The sequence below is a fragment of the Podarcis tiliguerta genome, assembly GCF_965153285.1.
Source record: "Podarcis tiliguerta genome assembly, chromosome: 12".
Taxonomy (NCBI): domain Eukaryota; kingdom Metazoa; phylum Chordata; class Lepidosauria; order Squamata; family Lacertidae; genus Podarcis; species Podarcis tiliguerta.
Window position 1 is genome coordinate 45,505,730 of NC_139545.1, and position 22,851 is coordinate 45,528,580.

Sequence of the window (22,851 nt, forward strand, 5' to 3'; positions counted from 1 at the left end):
CTAAATTGCTTATTTTTTAAAAATCTGCATGATGTACAACAGATTCAAATATACACAAAAAACATCAGTATAAAGCTACTAAGAAAAAAACAACCAGAACCATAAATTCCAAAAATAGGATGCAGCATCGTAAGATACAAAGGTACATGGTCCAGCGTTAATTATCAGGGAAAGCCTGAGAAGAAAGGTATGTTTTCAGAATATGTCTTAAAACATATGACTGAAGATGCTTCTCACATTGCAGAGGAAAGCACATTTCAAAATACAGAGGCAGCAGGATAAAACGCCTTTTTTCTGAGTCCCCACCATATGATAATCTGTAGCATGGCACTGCTACAACCTCCCAAGCTGATCTCATTGATTTAACAGATACAGGTTACAGACGCTTCAGGTTACAGACTCCACTAACGCAGAAATAGTACCTTGGGTTAAGAACTTTACCTCAGGATGAGAACAGAAATCATGTGGTGGCGGCACAGAGACAGTGGGAGGCCCCATTAGCTAAAGTGGTGCCTCAGGTTAAGAACGGTTTCAGGTTAAGAACAGACCTCCGGAACGAATTAAGTTCTTAACCCGAGGTACCACTGTATACACATGGGAAGCCGGTCTTTTAGGTAAGCTGGTCATATGTCAACAACCAAGTTTTGATGGTGCTTTGTAGCTAATTGGCAGCCGATATACAATGTCCATAAGATTGTAGGGCAGTATGTGTGAGTCATGGGGAGTGGTGGACAAGGGTTTGCACTGCTCATCACAACATGAAACAAACAAACACGCACAAAAGATGGGTTGAGTGGGTACAAGAAAACCCACCAAGTCATTCATATATCTATATGTGTGTGTATATGTATATATATGTGTATATATATATGTATATGTATATAAATGTATATATATGTTACTGTTTAGTTTCCAGCACAATTAAAATAGCTGATTTCTAAACGTTTCAAGTAATGCTGTACTTTTCCGCCTAGAAGACGCCCCCATGTATAAGGCGCCCCCTATTTTTGGGGACTGGAATTTCAGAAAATGGAGGGAGATGGCAAAAAGTTGTTGAGCTTTTTTGGGGAAGGATTGCCCTCTTCAGCACAAGCTGCCAATCGCCCGCCCAATTGCCGCAGCGTCAGCCAATCAACACCACCCGTTGACACAGCAACCAACAACATGCACAATAGCCACTGACAACCACAGCAGCAACCAATCAAATGTTCCCCCTTTGCACCACCCATGTATAAGATGAATCCTGCTTTTAAGGGGGGGGGTCTAGTCTTATACATGGAAAAGTATGGTAAATGGTCTGGGCCTTTCACATGATAATGAATGTATGGGATGCTTCCTCCCATATGTGCCCTAAAATCTTCTGGGGCAGCCTTGCTTTTGGTCTTCCTATTGCCTGAAATGCACCACGTCGACTTGCTTGAGAGCCTCCTTGGTTGTTATGCCTTCCTTACGGAAGCCCTTATTGAAGAAGCCTCACAGTAAAGATGGGGAACCTGACATCCAAGGGCCAAATGTGGCCCTTCAGTCTTCACTATCTGGCACTTGAGGCTCTTCCTAGGCCACACCCCATTCTTTGGCCCTGCTCTGCACCCTCCTTGAGTCTGGTTCCAACCCCCCTAGAATGCAACTGTTAATGCTTCTTGCTTAACTCAATGGCATGTGGGCTTTTGTGTGGCTGGAGGACTGCAGCCTATTATGCAAAGAGTCACACCTGCAGCTCCACCCACTTTTGCCTCTGACCCCGCCTGCTACTGGCATGTGGCCCCCAGAAGGTTGCCTAGAAGGGAATGTGGCCCCTGGGCTAAAAAACCCCCAAATGTTTTCCACTGGATAATGAAGGCCTTTCTCTTTAGCATGAGCATGGTTCCCTTGGGAGGAAATTGAGAACGGGATTAAAACTGGTTGTGTAGCTGATTTTATTTTAATGGTTTGTGCTGCAGTATTAGGACAGGATCCAGAGAGATCCTCGTGTACATAAAAGGCAACTCCTTTTGTGTAAGAATAGGAATATTCTCTGTTATTTGCAGATTCCTCCTTCAAGTTTCATGTCCCCACCCTAGTGTATAAATGTAATAATAATAATAATAATAATAATAATAATAATAATAGTGTCTGGGGGATGTTCTCAGTGACTTTTCAGGGAAGACATATGGACCAGGGGATACATAGGGAAGGCAGGAAAGCCCCACTGTGTGAGTGGAACTTGACTGGCTGTTCTGTGGATCCTGTGTCGTGTGTGTGTGTTGTTGATTATATCTATAGAGACATTTTGATGCTTGAAAGGAATAAAACCTAAGTGGCAACCTTTTTGGTGAAAAAATACAATAAACTATTAAATAATTGGATGGATATAATAAGTAACTGACCACTTGCTGGCCTTTAATGAGACCAGGTCTTATCCCTGATGTGACGCACCTCACCAGTGGTTTTTTTTAAATTTGAATTTAACTTTTTCTAACCATGGCCATTTTGTGGTCAAGGCTGAATTTTTACTATTTTTTACTCATTCTTTTTTTAATCAACAGCCATATCGTTATTTCCTATACCCTATGCTAGAACTGTTTCCCACTTGTAAACCATTTTGTGGAGGGATTTAACCAGCTGCCTACACATTTGAGAAAGAAACAGTTCCGGCCCTAACATTAGGTAGAGTGTGAGGTGGCTACCTCAGACAGCTTACTTTGGGGTGGCCGTGAACAGGCAGCAAATAATGTATTTTTAATTTTTATTGCCCCAAAGGAGGATGCGAGCCACTTCTGCTGCCTCGGGTGCCCAAAAGAACCTCTTGTGCCCAGTGGCGTAGCGTGGGGGGTGCAGGGGGGGCCGGCCGCACCGGGCGCAACATCTGGGAGTTAGGGTTAGGGGGCGCAAATCCACAGGTTAGGGGGCGCAAATCCACGGGTTATGGGGCGCAAATTACTTGCCTTGCCCCGCGTGCTGACAACCCACGCTACACCACTGCTTATGCCCAAGGATGCCAAGTTGAACAAAACACATTTTATTGAATAAAAAATATTTTATTGGGGGAGGGCGAAGGGACCTTGGTCCCCTAGGAGTTGCCTTAATATATATATATTAAAGGCTTTTTCTGTTGTTGTTTGTTCCTTCTCCACCCGCTGCCTCTGCCCTCACAAGAACAGACCCTGCTGCGCGCGCGGGAAGCAGCTCCCAGCCGGCGCAGCGCCGGGCGCCTCAGGAGCGCGCGCGGGCTTCCCTGGAGGGGCTCGGTGCTCCCGCGCTCCCTCTAGGGGACAGCTGCGCCCAGGCGGGTCACGTGCGCGGGTGACAGAAGCAGAAGCGGCGGCTTTCGGCAGCGGCTCCGCAGTTTCCAGCCGCCGCCGTCGAAAAAGCAGCAGCCGCAGCAGCAGCAGCAGCGGCCGGGGTGGAGCGAGCGAGGGAGGCGAGCGGGAGAGAGCGCTGCGCCCTGGCGCGCTGTGCGTGAGTCTGTGGCGAGCTTGCAGCGGGCCCGCTCAGCTCCATGCGAAAGGATTGCGAGGGGGAAAGAAGAGGAGGAGGAGGAAGGAGGAGAAGAAGAGGAGGAGGAGGAGGCAGCAGCAACAGCAGCCATGGCGGGGCTCCACTGAAGGCAGCAGCAGCAGCAGCAGCAGGCGGCGAGGGAGGAGAGGGGAAATCTCTGCGTTCCCTCCACCTCATCCCTGCCTGAGCTGGGCTGGGCTCTGCGTGGATTCCTCCTCGCTTTATGCCCCGCTGAGACCGCCGGAGAGGACCCGGGGCCCCCGTCGCCGCCACCCCAGCGCGCGGGGGGGAGGCTTGGGTGCTTTTGTTTTTAATTTGCCGCCCTCCCTTTCCATTCCGCCGCCCCCCCCCTCCGCAAGTCGTCGTCCTCCTCCTCCTCCTCGATTGCGTGTGTTGTGTGTGTGTGTGTCCCTCTCTCCGTCGGTGTGTATTGCAAACAAAGAGCCAGACCCACATCCGCGCAGCAGCGCGAGGGGAGAGGAAGGAGGAGAAGGAGCCACAGCCGAGAGCCGGAGGAGATCTCCTTGGATCGAGTATGGCGGATCGCAGCCTGGAGAGCCTCCCTCTGCCGCTGGAAGTGAGAGCCCGCCTGGCTGAGCTGGAGCTGGAATTATCGGAAGGTAAGGGCACCAAAAAAATAAAATAATGCACATTGTGGGTTGTTTTTTTTAAAAAGCCATTTCTCCCTCGCCCTCCGCGGTGCCTCCCCCGTGCACAGCTGAGCCTCAGCATCAAAAGTGCTGGGAGGATGTAGGTGGAGAGGGAAACATCCATTCCTCTGGGGAATTGAAGGTGGTGTTGGGGGGGGGGGGAGAGAGATCTGAGGAGGAAGGGAAGGTAGGGTGGGGTGTGCAAGGTTAGGAGTGTGGTGTGGGGGGGGGAGCGTGAGTGAGCGAGCAACTGGCGGCATCTGAAATGATCTCTGGAAGGTTGATTTGTCCCTCTGCAGTGTGTAACCTTTCGCCTCCAGCTCGTCTCGCCATCCCTTGTGTGTGTGTGTGTGTGTGGATGTGGCATGTTGTAATTGTTTCCTGTGGGTGTCAGTTTCTCCTCGTATATGTGTGTGACATAGCCTAAGAAATGGTGTACGTGTGTGTGTGTGTGAAAAAAAATCCCTGCTGAGATTCCTCCACCTCCCCCCTTCTTTCTCCTTGAAGCTTTTGGCCCAAAAAGGGGAGGGAGGATGAGAAAGAGATTGCTACGTTTATTTCTCCTGCTTTTTAGTTTCTTAGGAAACTGGTTATTAATGTCATTTTGCTGAGGGGGTGGGGAAGAGCCCATTGATTCTTGATGGCGCCTGTTGTCTTCTTCTCCTTCTCCTCCTCCTCCTCCTCCTCTGGTACCATTTGGGCTGGCTGTGTATAAATATATAGGTTGTGTTCGGCTGGTGATAAAAAAAAACAAAACCCACCCATCTCCTCCTTTCCTTTCTCGCTATTCTGCTATTCTTCCTGCCACAGTGCTGGGAGAGATAGAGGAATGAGGCTTTTTTGGCAGGAAGATCTGCCGCTCCAATGTTGCTTGCATGCTTTATTACGGAGGATGGAAAAATCTTTAGGGCTGGGCTTGCAAGGACTCTCTCAGCCTGCCAAGAGAATACAGTTTTACTGAAAAAGAAAAGGACAAAAACACCTTCCCCCACCTACCGTATATGTTGGTGCAAATGCTATTTGAACACATCCAGTGACATAATGCAAAGCCCATGTGTGAGACTCGCTATTTAATCAAGTTTCAGATATGAATAATAACTGTTCCTTTATTACTTGTTTTTACCAACAGATTATTTTGCTTATTTCTGAAACTGAGCAACAGAGGGGGTTTTCATTTTGTTTTTAGGCTTTTGCATAATTTAATTTTCTTGGTTTTCATTGAAGAGGGTGCAATTGTCCTACAGTTTGGTCCATTCTGATGCTCCAGGAAGTTTACAAAGGGCATTATGCAATTTTCCGATGGTTGTTTTCTTATTCTTTGGATAATAAATACTGAAAAGGGATGGCATTTTAGGTATGCGTTTTGGAACCCCTGCATTTGTTGCTGACTTGGGAATGTGTGCATTCAGAAACCACACACATTTCCAGTAAGATTTCATGTGGTTCCATATTTCTCAGGCGTAAGTCAGAATACGTCTCTCCTGCTGGCTGTTCAAGTGCTTGAGAAAGGAATTCTGCTAACTCTTGGTGAATATGGTGTTTTGTTTTGGAAAAAGGCTGCTCTTTTTTTATTTTTTGAAGGTTAATAGAAAAAATGGTTGAAATACAAGGGGGTGGGGTCCCCAGTATGTCCTGAATTGGGGACTGGAATAGTTCAAAACGTGGAATGTGTTCTCTCTTCTTCCATTCCCAGTCATCGTCCCCTCTGTGTGTGTAACGGTTTTATGAGGGCTTCTAGCCAGAAAGTAAAACTGCACTCAGGCCATTTCCATCAGCAGGGAGGAGCTGGTGTTGACATTGTATTTTTCTTTTAACACTTTCTGAGGGAGGAGAGCACTCAAGGACCAAATCGCTGGGGTTGCTAGCCTTCTTTACATGCCTTTATACTGACGGTGCCTTTTGCCAGTTCTGCAGAAACCTCAACTGTAGCAAGGGTTAAAGCAATATTGACTTATTCAAGCTTTCTGCACATCGATTTGGCATTTTCTAAGCTAACAGGGAGAGGCTGGAAGATTGCTACAGTATGTTGAATGTACCACCCTTATGCACAAAAGACTGTGTCAATGTACAGAAGCATGCTGTTAATAGTGGTAACATTTCATCACACATTTAACGCATCAGACTTGTAGATCCAGTGCAGAATTCATCAAAAATAATAAAAGTGCAGGTTGAAATTCTGAGGCAGAGAACAGATGGCTAATGTGCGGAACTCGCCTCCAATGTATATTGACTAAGTGGGATGTGATTAGCAACTTAGACACATAGATGGATCAAGTTCATTCTTGATGTGGTTGTGCAGTCTTATGCATGCTTGCTCAGGAGTAAGGCCTACTATGTTAAATAGGGCTTACTCCCAGGTCAGTAAACATACACAAGATTTCAGCGAAAGTATGCTTATTTCAGAGTGTTTGATGCTGCTGTGAAATTAGTCAACACACACATATATATTCTTTTGATTTCATATGCAGACTAACAAATTTGATTACTGTAGTTTGGATTATTTTAAAGAAATTGATTATCCAGCCAATACTGAAAATCTACAGTGAATCTGCCATTCATTTATGAGTTGTGGAATTATATCATATGGAGTGGCTTTGCTCTGATAAAGTGGTTAAAAAAAAAAGAAGGCAAATGTTTCCAGTAAATTTAATGTCTGAAGCAATCCTGTGCAAAATTTGTTGTAAGCAAATCCCTTTGAAGTAATTTGGATGTAGAATTGTAAACAACCATGGGATTGGGCCGCAAGGCCTCATGCTCACTTATTCAGAGTAGAGGCAAGCCTAGGTCAGGCACTTGTTGTTTGTAAGAGGACTAAGTATCTGCTTCTTCCACTGATCTCTAAAGTCATTGGAAGTGTTGAGCACCTGGGAAAAGTCACTTTATACCAGCATGGCTAATATAGCTTAAATCTTGAAACATTACTGCAGGGCGTGTCATTGCAGTTTCAAGACTGCAAATATCCTTTGCAGATTAAAGGGAAACTTGAGTAGATTTCATATGTGCAAGGGTGTTTGCCTAAAAGTCCCCTTTGAGGAAGGCTAACCAAAACATGGGAACAGATGTGATTGTTAGATCTTTCGAGCTGAAGTACCTGCCCTATTAAAGGTTGTTTCTGAGCGACTCTAAAACTTGCTACACTGTTTCACCAGCAGAGTATCATTTTAATCATAGGCGCTCCAATTCATCTTTCTCCAGAAAAATAGCAACAACTGTTACCACTTCGTGAAAGAATATTTATACAAGCACTAAGGCGACAACCCCAAACTCACCGTACTTGAGAGTAAACTGCTTTGAATTCAAATGGAATTACTTCTGGGTAAACATAGGAACTATGCTGCTAGAAAGCTGTTGGGTGCAGTATGATCCTAAACATGTTTACCCATAAGTATATTCAGTTGCATTCAGTAGGACTTGATCTCTAATAATTGTGTTGAGGGTTGCAGCCTAAGCATATACAGTAATACCTTGAGTTGAATGTGCTTCAGGTTGAGCGCTTTCGGGTTGCGCTCCGCCGCAACCCGGATGTAACGGAGTGCGTTACTTCCAGATTTTGCCGCTCGCGCATGTGCAGATGCTCAAAATGATGTCGGGTGCATGCGCGGAAGCGGCAAAACGCGACCCGTGCATGCTCAGACGTGCCGTCGCATCTTGCGTTCCATTCAGGATGCGAATGGGACTCCGGAACGGATCCCGTTCGCATCCCAAGGTACTTAATATAGCAGGGCTGGGGAATTGTAGGTTTCTCTGTCTGACCTGCCCCTCTGCATCTGCCACGAGCCTGCATCACACTGTTTGAGTGCTTTTGCCTGCTGGAATGTGTCTTTGTATTGTGATAATGTCTCTTCATAGCCTGAATGAGGAGGCGTGTCAAAACCCCTGGCTTTTGTGTGGTTAGACTTTAGCGGCTGCTACAAATGCAAGAGTCCCACCCATTGCTCTCCCCACTTTTAACCACTGGTATGTGGGCCCCGGGATGTTGCTTCTGTGGGCATGCAGCCCTTGGGCTGAAAAAGGTTCTAAACTCCTCCTTTACAGCAGTTATGGGGCACCGTTTTTATGAATTAAGGACTCTGTGCACGTAGAATCTGTGTTGCGTCGTTTGACCTTGCTTCGTCATCATCATTTTTAATTTGTATACCGCCTTTCTATCTTACAATACTCAAGGCGGTTTACAAGCTGAAGAAACAAAAAATGTACATCAACAATCATTAGAATAGTATAAAATAATAATATCAACATATAAACTTTAAACAGAAATCCACTCAACAGTTACAGTAGTATCTAAACTATAATCAATAAAGTAACGGCAAGCCGCAGTACATAAAACATTACAATACACATTGAGAAGCAGAGGGTAGACCAAGGCAGGTGGAAAGAGGCCTTGCTGGATGGAGTCTCCCCCCTCACAGTTCTTCCTCTAGGCACAGCTCCCTTATGAGGAGACCCAGGGCCAGAGGGTGGGGCAAGGCAGGTGGAAGGAGGCCTTGCCTGATGGAGTCTCTCCATGTATGTATTCCTGTTCATTTATTTATTTGTTAAACTTGTATGCTGCCCTTCATCCGAAGATCTCAGGGCGGTTCGCAGCATAGAAACATAAAAATAATAAAAAACACAAAATGCATAATAAGAACAAGCCAATAAACCACCCCCTGCAATGAATCAATTCACTAGCAAACGGCCTGATTCACAACCAGCAGCGTACATGTACTTAGGTCAGCTTAGCCGCCTTGAAGTTACTACAACCAAATCACACTTGATTAATCACACTTGGGTTTCACCGGGCCATATGTTGTCGGCCATGCACCCTGCACGAGTAGCAAGCAGCCCTGCCACAAAACACAGAAGACATGTTTCACTTGCTAATGGTGTGCATCCTAGGTTGCATGGAGTACACGGTGTAGCACAGGAACTAGGTTTTTAGATGCCAGGGCCAATGTGGGTTATCATTATCATTATTAGAGGCATGCCACTTTGTTCAGCCAGACCCTTTCCCAAGTTTGTGTAGGTACCTTGTGTAATGGGTGTGTTGACGGAAGATGGAGCTGGCATGTTTGGCACATACTCTGTGAGTGGCTGCAGTGGGCGTGATCAAGGTCCATCAAACTCTACCTATGGAATGATGCGCTTTTCACTGCTTCTGTTGCGTGTGATTCACAAGTGTTCCAGAGGGGGAGGGACATGAGAGATAATATTCAGATTCCCAGCCCTACCTAAGGATGCCAGGGAGTGAACCTGGGATTTTCTCATTTGTTTTGTGAGACTATATCCTCCCTCCCACCTTTGTGTTACCATTTTAGTCGACAGATGAAGTCATAGCAATGGCTGACATCTAGGAAAGCAAATCTAACCAATTAGACACAGACAAGGTTAGAATGACATGCCCCATTGTCTGGACCAGGTATAGCAGGTGCAATGCTCTCCAAATGATTTGGACTACAACTCCTAGCCAGCACCGCCAGGGGGTAAGGGATGATGGGAGTTGTAGTCCACAACATCTGGCAGGGACCTTGTTGGCTACCCCAGTCTACTCTCTAGAGAAGGAACCTTTTTGTTGGTTCTTACAAAAGGCTTTTGTGCTGTGGTGACAATGGATGAAACACCCATAATTATTGTACCTGTACTTGGGGGCGAGGCTATGACTTTGAGTTCATGGAGTATAAGTCAATCAAGAGCTACTAGCCAGGTTGGCTATGCTGTCCTTCCACAGTTGGAGGCAGAATTGTCTCTGCATTCCAGCTGCTGGAAACCAAAGGAGGGGAGAGTGGTCATTCACTCCAATCCCACTTGCAAGTTTCCCAAAGGCATCTGGGTGGCCGCTGTGAGAGCAGATTGCTGGACTAGGTGGGCCATTGGCCTCATCCAGCCTCTTCTTATGTTCTGACATTATTATGCTAGCCTTGCAAAGTAGCTGGTTGGAGCGGGAACCTGTAGTTCAGTGTTGTTATCCTGGGATACTGATTTTTTGGGGGGGGGGGGGAGAAAGAAAATGCAGTGTGTTCGTGTGTGAAGTCGATTGTAGCACCAATGCAATAAATGAAGGTCTGGAGTGGGTGAAGGGAGGCAAGATAAAGTAGGCAGAGAGTTTCAACAGTTAGTTCATACTATGTCTACCCATAGTATGTTAGTTCAACAGTTCAACAGTTAGTTCATACTATGTCTACCCATACTATGTCTACCCATACTATGTCTACCCATGTCTACCCACAAAATGGGAACAATAGTTATGTGTTGCAAGGTTACTGGAGGAAAGGAAAAACACAAATAAAAAGAGTAAAGCACTTCAGACATTGCTGTTTCCCATCGGTAATAAGTACTACACGTTGAACGACTATCAGTAATCTGAATAATGTTATGCAGGCACATGATGCTGTTACCTTGTAAAAGATAAGTAGGCCTCAGTGTGGTTGAAGCATGGATGAAAAATTGACTTAAGAGTTTTCCAAAGGGACATCAGGATAGACAAATAGTGGATGCGATTTTCTTTTGTCATGTTATAGGCCCAGGTTTTTAACCCCTGATTTAAAAAAAGAGACGTAGTGTGTGTTTCTAAATGGCAGAGTTTAAGCCGGCTGATAATGTTCCTCTTTAAAGGCCCCACGGATGGAATTCAAGCTTTCCGATTCGGTTATTTTCTTTAATGTGAGCTGGAAGCTGAGCTGCATCCAGACAAGGGCCTCCAAAAGCTTATCAGGCAACCTATCCATGTCCCCTGTGTGTAAGCTAGCCTAATCTCTCAGAGAAGGTGGAAATGTGTTGTGCACTCTAAATGACACGTCTCAAGGTAAGCGCTGAGGCTTAATTTTATGACACTGCTGTAAACTTCACTGGAGGTGTTTCTGGTCTATTTTGAGGACGGGAGAGATGTGTAAAAGCTTTGCTTAAAGTACAGCAGTGGCCGTACGATCTTCTAGGAAAGTGTGATCTTCACATTCCATGGAAGTCATTCTCACTGATTTCAGTAGGGCTTCCTTCCATGTACTCTCCTGTTCACTGATATTTATAAGAGGCGAGAGAGAGAGAGAGAGAGAGAGCGCAACTCTGTTCAGCCATCATAAAAATATAAACTGGATGGCCAGATATAGTTTCCATGTTCTGTGTTCATAAGAAACGTACTAAACCTAACATTTGTTGGCTGCCTGTTGAGCTGGTCATTTGACTTGTTCTGAGACACTGATAAAGGAAGAAGTCCAACGCAGGGCTGGATTAAGAAACATAATGGCTTTATGGATATTCTGGGTACCCCACATCTACATGTCAATGCTCTTCACTCTCTGAATCAATAGTGACAAGTTTCTATACAACCATGAGAATTGGGAACTGTGGCAGATTTCCATGCTGGAAGAGAGGTGGGGTGGACATGTAAGAAAATAAAGTGATTAAAAGTAGAAGCACCTGAGTACATACAAGTCAATGGCCAAGTTCCTCATCTCTTTGAAAATAGGCTTGCCTTTTTTCTAGTAGGTTTATTTGGTGCTTCCATAAGTCTGCAAGAACTTCCACTGACACTGAAGTATGACGCTAGTGTGGCTGAATCAAGGTTCTTGAGGTTTGATGTAACAGATCTTAAGTCCCCAAGCCAGCTATCTTTGAATATTTATGAGTCTCACGCTTTTCAGCCCTGAGGTAACAGTTTACAGGATTCATCATCTTGTTTTCTGGGATAGTTTGGAGGTAATTGCTGGATGCACACCATATATTTAAAACTTCTCCCCCTACAAGGTTCATGGGAACTCTACAATTCCCAGTGCCCTTAACAAACTACAGTCTCCAAGACTATTTTGGGGGCATGTGATTTACAGTGGTACCTCGGGTTAAGTACTTAATTCGTTCCGGAGGTCCGTACTTAACCTGAAACTGTTCTTAGCCTAAAGCATCACTTTAGCTAATGGAGCCTCCTGCTGCCACTGCACCGCTGCTGCACAATTTCTGTTCTTATCCTGAAGCAAAGTTCTTAACCTGAAGCACTATTTCTGGGTTAGCAGAGTCTGTAACCTGAAGCATATGTAACCCGAGGTACCACTGTAAATGTACGGTGTGTCTTGCAGCCAATGATATGAATGCTTGTGGAGTTTTAGAAGTGTATTTGTAAGATTATCAAAGCCCTGAGATAATCTCTTTAAAAAGTGTATTGACACTTTACAACTACTGAAAGGCTCTGGAAAGAAAGAGTTCTGCATGCTTCAAGTGGCTTCATCAATACATTGGGTTGTATCAAAGTGTTACTCATAGTAGACCCACTGAAATTAATGTGCCTACCCAAGTTACTCGTGTCCTTTAATTTCAGTGGGCCTGCTCATATCCAAGTCTAATATTGGATATAATGGAACTGTCATATCGAGTTCAGAAACAAAATAAAAACATTCCTTCCAGTAGCACCTTAGAGACCAACTAAGTTTGTTATTGGCATGAGCTTTCGTGTGCATGCACACTTCTTCAGATACGAGTTCAGAAAGTTTTACTCCTAAGCAATCCATGTATAGGATTCAGTCGAAAACCTTTTCATTTATTTAGGTAATTTATAACCCACTCTTCATTTAAAATCAATTCCAAGGCAGGGTACAACATAAAAATATATGGCACGCAATAAAATCAAACAATCTGAAAAAAATCAAGCTACCACAATAAATCAGGTTTACACCACAGTACCATGAGAATGACAAAATATCTCCCCCAGTCAGCTAACCAGCATAAATAAAAAAATGTATTTTGCAAGATGCCTCAAACAAATTTGTGAGGGGAAGGCATGTTCCTATACCAGCTTTTAAGCTTCTTTTTATTTGTTTGAAATGTTTTAGCTGAAATCCCATACCCATTTATGTAGGAGTAAGTTCCACTGGTTTCACTGGACTTATTTCTCAGTCGACAGGGGAAGAAGGCCTGTAGCTCCGTGATAGTCACTGGTAGTCATTATCTATAAAGTTCTGAGTGCATAATCAGTTCTTTGCTTGCACCGTGCTGTTGGAATTGCATCTTCTCAGCCTCTCTCTAGAGATTAATTTGTTGTTTTTTGGATTTATTAGATCATTGTGTGCCGCTTGATTTTTGGCAATTTTCCTCTCCCTTTCTGCCTCTTCTTCTGTTTGTTATGTGTCTTCCTTCTTCATAAGGGAGCAAGGTCTCCCATGTACCATACTGAGTGCTGTCAGCAAAAAATAAGAGAGCTTTCACAAAGATAATGTGGCTGGCAAGCTTCCCCATGTAGGAAGAGGCCAAATCCATATCCCTAGATATGCTGACTAGTTAAAAGTCAGAAACCTTGGTTAGCGCCCTATGAAGATACTTGCCAACTGAATCCGTACCAAAGGGCTGTTTCTAAGAGTGGGAAGTATGAATAAGCTATCATCAGACTTTCCACAACCCTATGATCTTGGGATATAATCTTACTTCTTTCTGGGCTCGTGAGTACATTATGATCTTCCAGGATTTTCCCTAGCGTCTTTGCTATCTCTTCCAGTGAAATTCTAGAGGCATGCAATAGGTATCCTTACAACAAATTCTCACAGTCCTCCTTGCTGCTAAAGTTGTCTCAATTGCCTTATTGAACGCTATATTAGTTTTGTGAGTGTGTGTAAAGGGATAAAATGTGCATCCAGCACAATCATCTGTCCAGTAGAGTTTGCAGATCTCACAAGACTGGAAGCCTGTTTTGTTTGTTTTAACTTGAACACTCAAGAATATGCTGTTGAAAACACAATAAAGTAATAAAAAAAAGCACTTTAAATGCTTTAGGTTTAAAATTAATCTGGTAGATTACAGGAAACATGCTCATTCTCATGTCCAAAGATGTGTTGGCATGGTTGAAACTCATCATGTACAATAAACATTTAGAACTATCTCCACAGCGCTGTGGTTTTGCCAGAGTTTGCTTTAGTACCTTTATCACTGACACACACTGGGCTTTCTTGTGATGCTCTGTTACATAAATCTGAATTGTTTGTTCTGTTATTAATAGCAAAGCAGAACAGCTTGTAATTTGTTTTATTTGTGTGGTCCTTTGTCAAATCAGTTGTCGTTCTTTACATGTTACCATTACAACATTGTCACACGTTTACACAGCCCTTTTCTTCCAATTGCAAGTCTTACTTGGCCGTGACATTCAGATATTTGTGTTCGGCGTGGCAACTTACAGTTCTGCTTAAAAAAAATAAATCTTTGATTTAAGGTCACTTTGTCCTGTTGAAATCACTGGAATTGAACCTGTTAATTAAGCCTGTTCAAATGCAAATAATTCAGTTTAAGTAGGCTGCAGATTGGGCTGCCCATGTTGTCCTTTAAAAGCTATATACTTAAAAATGAGTTTCTATATTTAGTGGCATTTTCAATTAAGGCTGGCAGTTCAAAATATCCCTTAATCAGTCAATGGAGATGGTAAATGTTCCCTTAAGGAAAAAAGAAAGATTAAAAAGAGAATCAGTGGTTGACTTGCAACTGCAATATTTTTGGAATAACACGAGCATGTGAGTAGATTACAGTAGAATAATGAATGTTTCTCTAAAGGGGCAGTGATAGCTCCCTTCAGGTTTTCATAGAGTAACACACTTGTGTGTTTGCATGAGAGAAAAGATCCTAAAGGTGCAGTATTTCCTTCACGCTGATGAATGCACCAGCTGCACTTTAGTTTTTTTGGTGGCGGCTTTCTGTGTTAACTATCAAGCAGAACATATATATATCTTTTTCCCATTTAGCATTGCTGCTTTAATTCTGCAGCAACTGTCAGGCATGATAGCTTACTGCTCAGTAAGAAATTGCCACAGTACTGGAGGGCTTGACAGACTCTTAAAGCTTGCAAAATTATGTATGCACTCACTGCCCCCAATCCATCCCATCTCTCTAATGGGCAAGCCTAACCATTAAGAGATGGCTGAAAAGGAAGGCAGGAAAGAGTAGGTAGGGACAAAAAGGAAATCTAGAAGTTCGGAGTTCGTTACATAGCTAAAGGTAAAAAGGTAAAGGACCCCTGGCAGTTAAGTCCGGTCGTGGACGACTCTGGGGTTGCAGCGCTCATCTCGCTTTACAGGCCGAGGGAGCCGGCATTTGTCCGTAGACAGTTTTTCCGGGTCATGTGGCCAGCATGACTAAGCCGCTTCTGGCGCAGCGGAACACCAAAACCAGAGCAGCGCACTGTTATATCTTATATCAGCACGGAAACGTCATTTACCTTCCTGCCACAGCAGTACCTATTTATCTACTTGCACTTTTGGGCGTGCTTTCGAACTGCTAGGTTGGCAGGAGCTGGGACCGAGCAACGGGAGCTCCCCCTATCTCGGGGATTTGAACCGCCCACCTTCTCATCGGCAAGCCCAACAGGCTCAGTGGTTTAGACCACAGCACCACCTGCATCACTCCAGTTACATAGCTTGTTGTTGTTTGTTGTTGTTTAGTCATGTCCGACTCTTTGTGACCCCATGGACCAGAGCACGCCAGGCACTCCTGTCTTCCACTGCCTCTCACAGTTTGATCAAGCTCATGTTGGTAGCTTTGGGAACACTGTCCAACCATCTCGTCCTCTGTCGTCCCCTTCTCCTTGTGCCCTCAATCTTTCCCAACATCAGGGTCTTTTCCCGGGAGTCTTCTCTTCTCATGAGGTGGCCAAAGTATTGGAGCCTCAGCTTCAGGATCTTTCCTTCCAGTGAGCACTCAGGGCCGATTTCGTTAAGAATGGATGCTTTTGATCTTCTTGCAGTCCAAGCCAGATAACCAAATTACCGGTACATTCAACGATAGCCACATGTTAAAGCAAACATACTTTATTTGGCGGTTTGTATTTTGGAGAAAAAACTGCAGTGGACCCTGATCCAGAATGGGCTCCTGGTCCAGATTATTTGCAGTAAGCAGCAATTTTGGAAGCAAAATACAGCCAGCAGGGAGTTTTTTGTTTTTTTTTTAAAGCCCCAGTAGAAAATCAGCAGAAGTCCATACTCTATAGTGGGACCTTACAACTGCTTAATCTCAGTAAGAAAAGTGGTCCGGGTTGAGCACTGTTGTCTAACACAATGGTTCAGCCCCCAAAGTCTCTTGTTTACTGTGAGATAAGCCTGAGTCAAATGGTGCTTATGCCAGGGGTAGCACTGCAAGGATAGAACTGTTGCTATAAGGTCAGAAACTGGTACAGAATTTTGCATCTGAAGATTTTTATATGTATTCAGGGTCATAGCTTTTGCAATTGCAGAGAAAAGTGTGGAAATGTGTGGGGAGCAAACAAACAAACAAACAACCAGGACCTTCCATTGTTGATTCTAGTGAATGCTTCCTGATCTATCGCTCACCCATACACAACCCTTCTCTTTCCCGCCTCTTCTTAGGTGTCCCTTTCTCTCAGACTTCTGCCAACACCACCCTTGCTTGTGTATTCCCCTCTCGAGGTTGAGATTCATACACTTTCTTGTTGTTTTGAATCCCATCAGCCACAATAAACATGTCCCAAGAGCTCAAGCTTCTAGAAATATATGTTAATATGAATAGTTTTATGCAGTGTCTGCATCTAGTTGGACAGCCAGCTGACATACAGTGTAGTGAACTCATTATAGGCATCCCAGAGCTACTGGATTTGTTTTAAAATGAGGCTCTCACCTGCCTTTACTGTGTCTCTAGAAAGGTTATGCAGAATCTGCAAAGACTGGAGAAACTAGTTCTTCTCCCTTCCCATGTCAGGAGAAGTGTAAGGTAAAGGTAAAGGTACCACTGCCCGTACGGGCCAGTCGTGTCCGACTCTAGGGTTGTGCGCCCATCTCACTCAAGAGGCCGGGGGCCAGCGCTGTCCGGAGACACTTCCGGGTCACGTGGCCAGCATGACAAAGCTGCTCTGGCGAGCCAGCACTAGCGCAGCACATGGAAACGCCGTTTACCTTCCCGCTAGAAAGCGGTACCTATTTATCTACTTGCACTTTGACGTGCTTTCGAACTGCTAGGTGGGCAGGAGCTGGGGCCGAACGACAGGAGCTCACCCCGCCGCGGGGATTCGAACCGCCGACCATACGATCGGCAAGTCCTAGGCACTGAGGTTTTACCCACAGCACCACCCGCGTCCCTTGAGGAGAAGTGTACCCTGTTGTATTTGACAAGAAGCATCTAGCATGCCCAGGGCAGAAGTGACGGAACACAGAGCAGAGGTATCTGTTGTAAGAGTTGATGGCTACCACCATTGCTCTGGCATAATGGTAGCAGTGCAGAGCCTCTTCATCTAGGCTGGTCGCAACTTGGCATGGCAATTGACACCTGAAACCTGCAAGAGACTACAGAAGTGTTGTAAATGAACAGGGATGTATAGGTTTGTAATGTTTAAACCCAATGATTACCGGTATCTTCAGGGGTCTCTAGATAGACACACACACACACACAGCCAAAAATATTTGGAATTCTGAAGTGTCTAGAAATTCAGGAGCAGCAATAGAGGTGGATGGAAGACAGTGGCCAGCTACAAAACTCATGGGATTAGTCTTAAGTTTACTAAGGCTCTTGAAGAGTTACAATTGGCTAAATCACCAAGGATGTATGCCAGAGGCACACACCACTTCTCAAAGATACCTGTTTTGCATTTGATAACATTGCATTTTTTATTACTTGTATTAAGATAACCTTTTTTTTTGCAGTTTATCTTTGAGTTGATCCAAGATCAATATTTGGAACCTATATTTCAAACGCCTTTCTGTGCCCAAAAGTGACGCCCCTGAATTGAGTTAGTATCTAAATGCGCAAAATCTTGGATCATCTTAACTGTCGTTAAATATTTCCTGCTTCTATTGTAAAGCCAACCAGATGACCATACAAGCCTTGCCACAACCCATCATGTTTTCAGCCACCCTAATTTTTTTGTAGTGCGGCCTCCTTTGAAGGATTGTTGTTCTATAATTTATTTTGGCAAAAGTGTGACTGGGGCAATGAACTCTTTTCTGCTATAAAACGTAACTACATTTAAGGATGGAAACAACAGGGTCTGGAGACAAGTAAAAGTGGTCTGTGGCAGAAATTTAGGGGTTTGCAGAATCTGGCAAGGTATTATTTCCAAAGATCTTGTTGGCAGTTTATAGGATTAAAACCAGGAATGCAAAAAAGTTTCACGAAATTGCCCAAAGTAACTAATCTTAAACAAAGGCTGGATACATACAAGACGTTGCTTGGCTAGTACTTTATTGTCTATAAGACAAATAGCAGCAGTGGAGCTCATCGGATGCTCAAAGCGCTCTAAATACGTTATTGCCTTCAAGACAGCAGTTTTTCAAATGGTGGCTTGAAAACAATAATAGCACACTTAAAAGAATGAGAAAGAAACCTCCAGGCTGGGATTAAAAACCCATCTTTGATGTGTCTAGATGTTACAGAGTAGCATGACAATTGCTGACAGACAATTATTTCTAGTTAGCAAGACAAACAAGTATACGCTGCCATACACAAATGCTATTTATATTCCTAGTTCAGTGTTTAGGATTGGAGATTCTCTGCTGAATATTTTTTTGGGTTCTAATTCCCAGAACCTTTTAGAATACCAAAAGACTGCCATGTCAGTTTTAGTGTTGTGTGTTTTCATATATTGATATACAGTAATACTAATACAAGGAACCTTCTTAATAATGAATGTCTCAGTGCAGATAGTTCAGAAGAGGAAAAACGCCTTGCCTTCTGGTACCATTCCTGCTTCACTCAGACTCAGCATTCCTTTGTCTCTCTTGTTTCATCAACAAGATGCTGCCTTGAAGCTAAACTTAAGTCAGGTCTAAAAATCACTTGCAGTGGTGCAGAGGTCGGTAGCTTGCTGCTGCTTGTGAGTTGAGCATGGCTCCCTGCAGTTCTACGCGACAAGGGAGCCTAGAACGTATTTGTTATCCTTAAGAATATTGATTCCTACTTTGGCTCTTTTTTGTTAGACTACTCCTAGAACAGGCATAGTACTAGTCTATTCAGTTATGTCTCCCCCACCGCAGCCTACCTAGTAATGTACAAGATTAATAAAACAGCTAAGAGGACATCAAGCAAACAGGTAAGCATTAAGCTGCTGCTACTTCTACCTTTTTCAGAACCTTTTCAAGTTTTGAGTGTGCACATAGCTCAGGGGTCAGCAAACTTTTTCAGCAGGGGGCCGGTCCACTGTCCCTCAGACCTTGTGGGGGTCCAGACTATTTTTTGGGGAAATGAACGAATTCCTATGCCCCACTAATAAACCAGAGATGCATTTTAAATAAAAGGACACATTCTACTCATGTAAAAACACGCTGATTCACAGACCGTCCGCGGGCTGGATTTAGGGGGCGATTGTGCCGGATCCGGCCCCCTGGCCTTAGTTTGCCTACCCATGACATAGCTAGTCCCCAGCCGCCATTTGGTGAGCCTCCTAAGGCAGCAAAAGCTATTACCCCCACTTCACACACACAGAGCCCTCTTGGGTGTGATTTTAACAATACACCCACCATTCCTTTAAAGAACAGTCTTTTCTCCTATTACTCCATTTTTTTGTTCTTATCAGGGACTGAACCATTTTACCTGAGGAACCACATCAGCTCTTTACTGCTCCTCTTTGGTGTAGCTTTAGATTTTCCTCCCTTTAACCCCCCCCCCTTTTTGGATCTTTCCCAGTTTCCTTTATCTGTACCTGGCTGTGACCCAGCTCAAGCTGATTGTCAATTAGGCCTCTCAGCTGTGCTGGCCTCAGCTTGCATCCAAACACTCTTGTGGCTGGGAATTAACCAATTCCTCGCCTGTCTGGACTGTGCAATACTTTCCTATGTATAAATTATTCTTCTTTTACCAGCCCCACCCACCCACCCCGTTCTCTTCCATAGCAGGCTTAGCTGCAGCAATTAGCAGATGATAATCTGAAAGTAACAATAGGATAACAGCTTTATTAGAGCCAACTAAAATGTCACCTGTACAGTCAAAACCACATGGTTCCCCCAAAAGAATCCTGGGAATTGTAGTTTGTTAAATTGCAACTCTGTGTAAAAGCCACTTATTTAAAATGTATGGTGTAGATCAGGGGTGTTCAAACTCAAATTCATCGGGGGCCGCATCAGCAGTTTGGTCACCCTCAAAGGGCTGGTTGTATCTATACTATACTATGTAAAGTGGAGGTTTCCTGTGTAGAACGGCCGGCGCCGCTAGAGGGCAGACGTTCTCTGGCTTGTAGGCTGCTGCGCATGCGCTGAAGAGGCGGCTTTCTTGTGTCAAAAAGAAAAAAAGAAAAAGCAAGAATAAAAGGTGAAGGCTGGCGGCCAGCCACATGACAAGGTCTGGCGGGCCGGATTCGGCCCGCGGGCCTTGTGTTTGACACCCGTGGTGTAGATGATGTAAAGAATAAAGATGCCACAAGCAAGTTTTTGAGTTTCCCTGGGAACCTTTATTCAGGATTGATGTTAGGATAGGACCTAAGGCTGTGCCAAAGGCTATAGGAAGGGGGAAATGACTGGTGGCTCTCTCTTTAAAGATTCAAAAGCTAGTGGCTGTTTGGATTGGGTTTCATTTTGAAAGCTTCCCTTACTGATTTCCACAGTTCTTTAAGGCACAGGATCTGGCCAGGCACTGAATCCATTCTAGCTGATAACCACACATCAATTATATCTACGATTGTGAACTTTGTTTCCTCGCAGGAAGCCTACTCTGCCCTAACCTACAGGAGTTTAGTTTACCAGGCCGTGTTTATTTCCTTGTCACTCTGCCTCCGTGCAAGGAGGAACTTCCAACCAACAGGCAAAACTTGGCCTGCCAGCCCTCCCCATTTAGGCAGCGAGGCCTATTTTAGGGAAGCCACACCCACCCACCTGACACTTGAAACCATTCAATCAGGTGTGGGTGAGAAAAGATGGGGATTCAGAGGAACAAATGAGAATGCAAAGTGGGCTTTAAATGCATGGTGTGTATGCAGCCATATAATTTAAGCGCCCTTTGTACAGGAAAAGGAAAAGCACGACATCTTAGTGAAAATCTGGCAGTCTTATGCACCTCTCGGCCGCAGACCAGGTTTGCACATAACTCTAAGCCAAACCATGGCTAAGCGTTAACATGTCAGCAAAAAACTCCTTGCCTTGCTGCTGCTGCAGTACTTGGAGCCAAGCCATAGTTTGGCTTAGTATTATGTGTGAGCTCAGGCTCATGGTTTGTTCAAGGTTTGCCTGGGGAGTTCAAGCCACAGCTCTGGGTTTGGACATAATGCTAAGCCAAATGACGGATTAGCTCTGGGTAATGCAGCAACAGAGGAGCGAAGCGAGCATGGCTTTTGCTGTGAGTATGTGCAGACTTGCACATCCACACGCTTTGGCTTGGGGTTGCATGTGGACTGGGCTCAGAAAAACTTACGTTTCTCCCAGCTTAGTTTCCTTTTTGTAAAATATTTACCAGTGCCTTCCTTCATAAGCATGCTTTTAAGAATCGGAGAGAATGAGAATTTTTCCATCTGCAATGATGGGAATAATTATATGTGCAGAAATTTCCTTTCTGCCGAACTCTTAGAAGTTGCAGGAGCCCTTCAGCGCGTAGGCCTGGAAACACTGTTTGTGTGGAGTATTGCTGACTTTTGAGTTATTCTGTTCTGGTTCTTAATGTCTACTGCTGTGGCAACTACACAAGTGTGATGGGTTTGACCGCACAATATGAAACTTTTTTTAAAAAAAAATTAGTACTTTATATAACCAGAGAATATTTAGCGTTTATAAAAAAAATTCCAGAAAATAATACCATTATTGAAACCCCACTATCACAGCTCTTTTCCTGTTGGGCCAGTCATCACTGTGTGTGTATCTGTATTTTGCAAATTTTGGACCAACTATTGGGCCTTCGAGGCATTGTGGGCCCTCTGGCTGCCAATGAAAAATAGCGTTAAGCAGATGACAACACTCCCAATCCACTGCATACATTGCAGTGCAGCCTAAGCAAGAGTTTGATTGCTCCGCAAGGAGCTGCTTTCTCAACACAGCCCATTATGCTCAGACTAAAGTATGAAATCTGTTGCATTTCAGTGGTTCTGACATGTGTCCAGAGGGAAGCAGCAGTAACGTCCAGTTCTCCCCCCTCCTCTTTCCTTTTCCTGTTTCTAGAGTATAATTCTCTTAAGCAGACAAGGAAATGGAAAATATATTAACATACTTTCTAGCTTTTCGTTCAGATAATTATCTGCATTGGTGTGTTTGAAAAGGGAGCGAGCATGCACAGTCGTTGTTTCTTCATGCAGCTGCAAATGTACTGCTGGCAACCAGCAGTCTCAGTGGAGAAGTGTGTTTGGTGGTGGTGATTGTGGTGGTGTGTAAACTGTCACAAAGCCCAGGTTAGACAAAATTCAGGCTTTGTTTTCCACTAGAACCCTGGGATCCACCAGCCAGAACCAGGCTGAGAAGGATGGGCACAGAATTAAGGGAAACGCCCTGGACTCAAGCATGCTCAGGCCAAGAATTTGTTTTCAGCGCTAGAACTGAGCTCTCAGTCCATTCACACAACAACCACACTTGGTTTTCATCTAAGCTTCCCCCTCTTGTTTCAGCAGCCTAATTTAAGAGCAGCGGTTTGTGCGGGTGGGGGATAAACTTTGTTGTTGTTGATATAGTTAAACAATTGAGCGCTCTGCACGAGGTAGAAAGTGGTAAAATCTAGGTTGATGCTGCTCTTCGTTTCTCTTTTCCCAGTGCTGCTCAAGAAGGGTGTGTCTGCTGTTCCTGTTTGCTAGTTATATTTGTATTTTGTGCTCTAGGAATGTTGTGGGTGTGGGTGTCTTAATCTCACAACAGCTCTGTAAGGTAGGTTAGGT

At 44.3% G+C, this 22,851-nt stretch overlaps 1 protein-coding gene across 7 annotated transcripts in view; it reads left to right on the forward strand.

Moving 5' to 3' along the window:
• The first annotated feature begins 3,096 nt into the window (after positions 1-3,096).
• DIP2C (disco interacting protein 2 homolog C) overlaps positions 3,097-22,851 on the forward strand; it is a 293,236-nt gene continuing 273,481 nt past the window's right edge. For 4 of the 7 annotated variants that reach the window (XM_083406058.1, XM_083406059.1, XM_083406062.1 and 1 more), the window contains exon 1: positions 3,315-4,097. In XM_083406058.1, coding sequence (XP_083262184.1) covers positions 4,013-4,097 — 85 coding nt within the window. In that variant the 5' untranslated portion in view covers positions 3,315-4,012. Of the gene's footprint in view, positions 4,098-22,851 lie in introns of all 7 variants that reach the window. The other 3 variants (XM_083406057.1, XM_083406061.1, XM_083406060.1) reach the window with 2 other exon arrangements.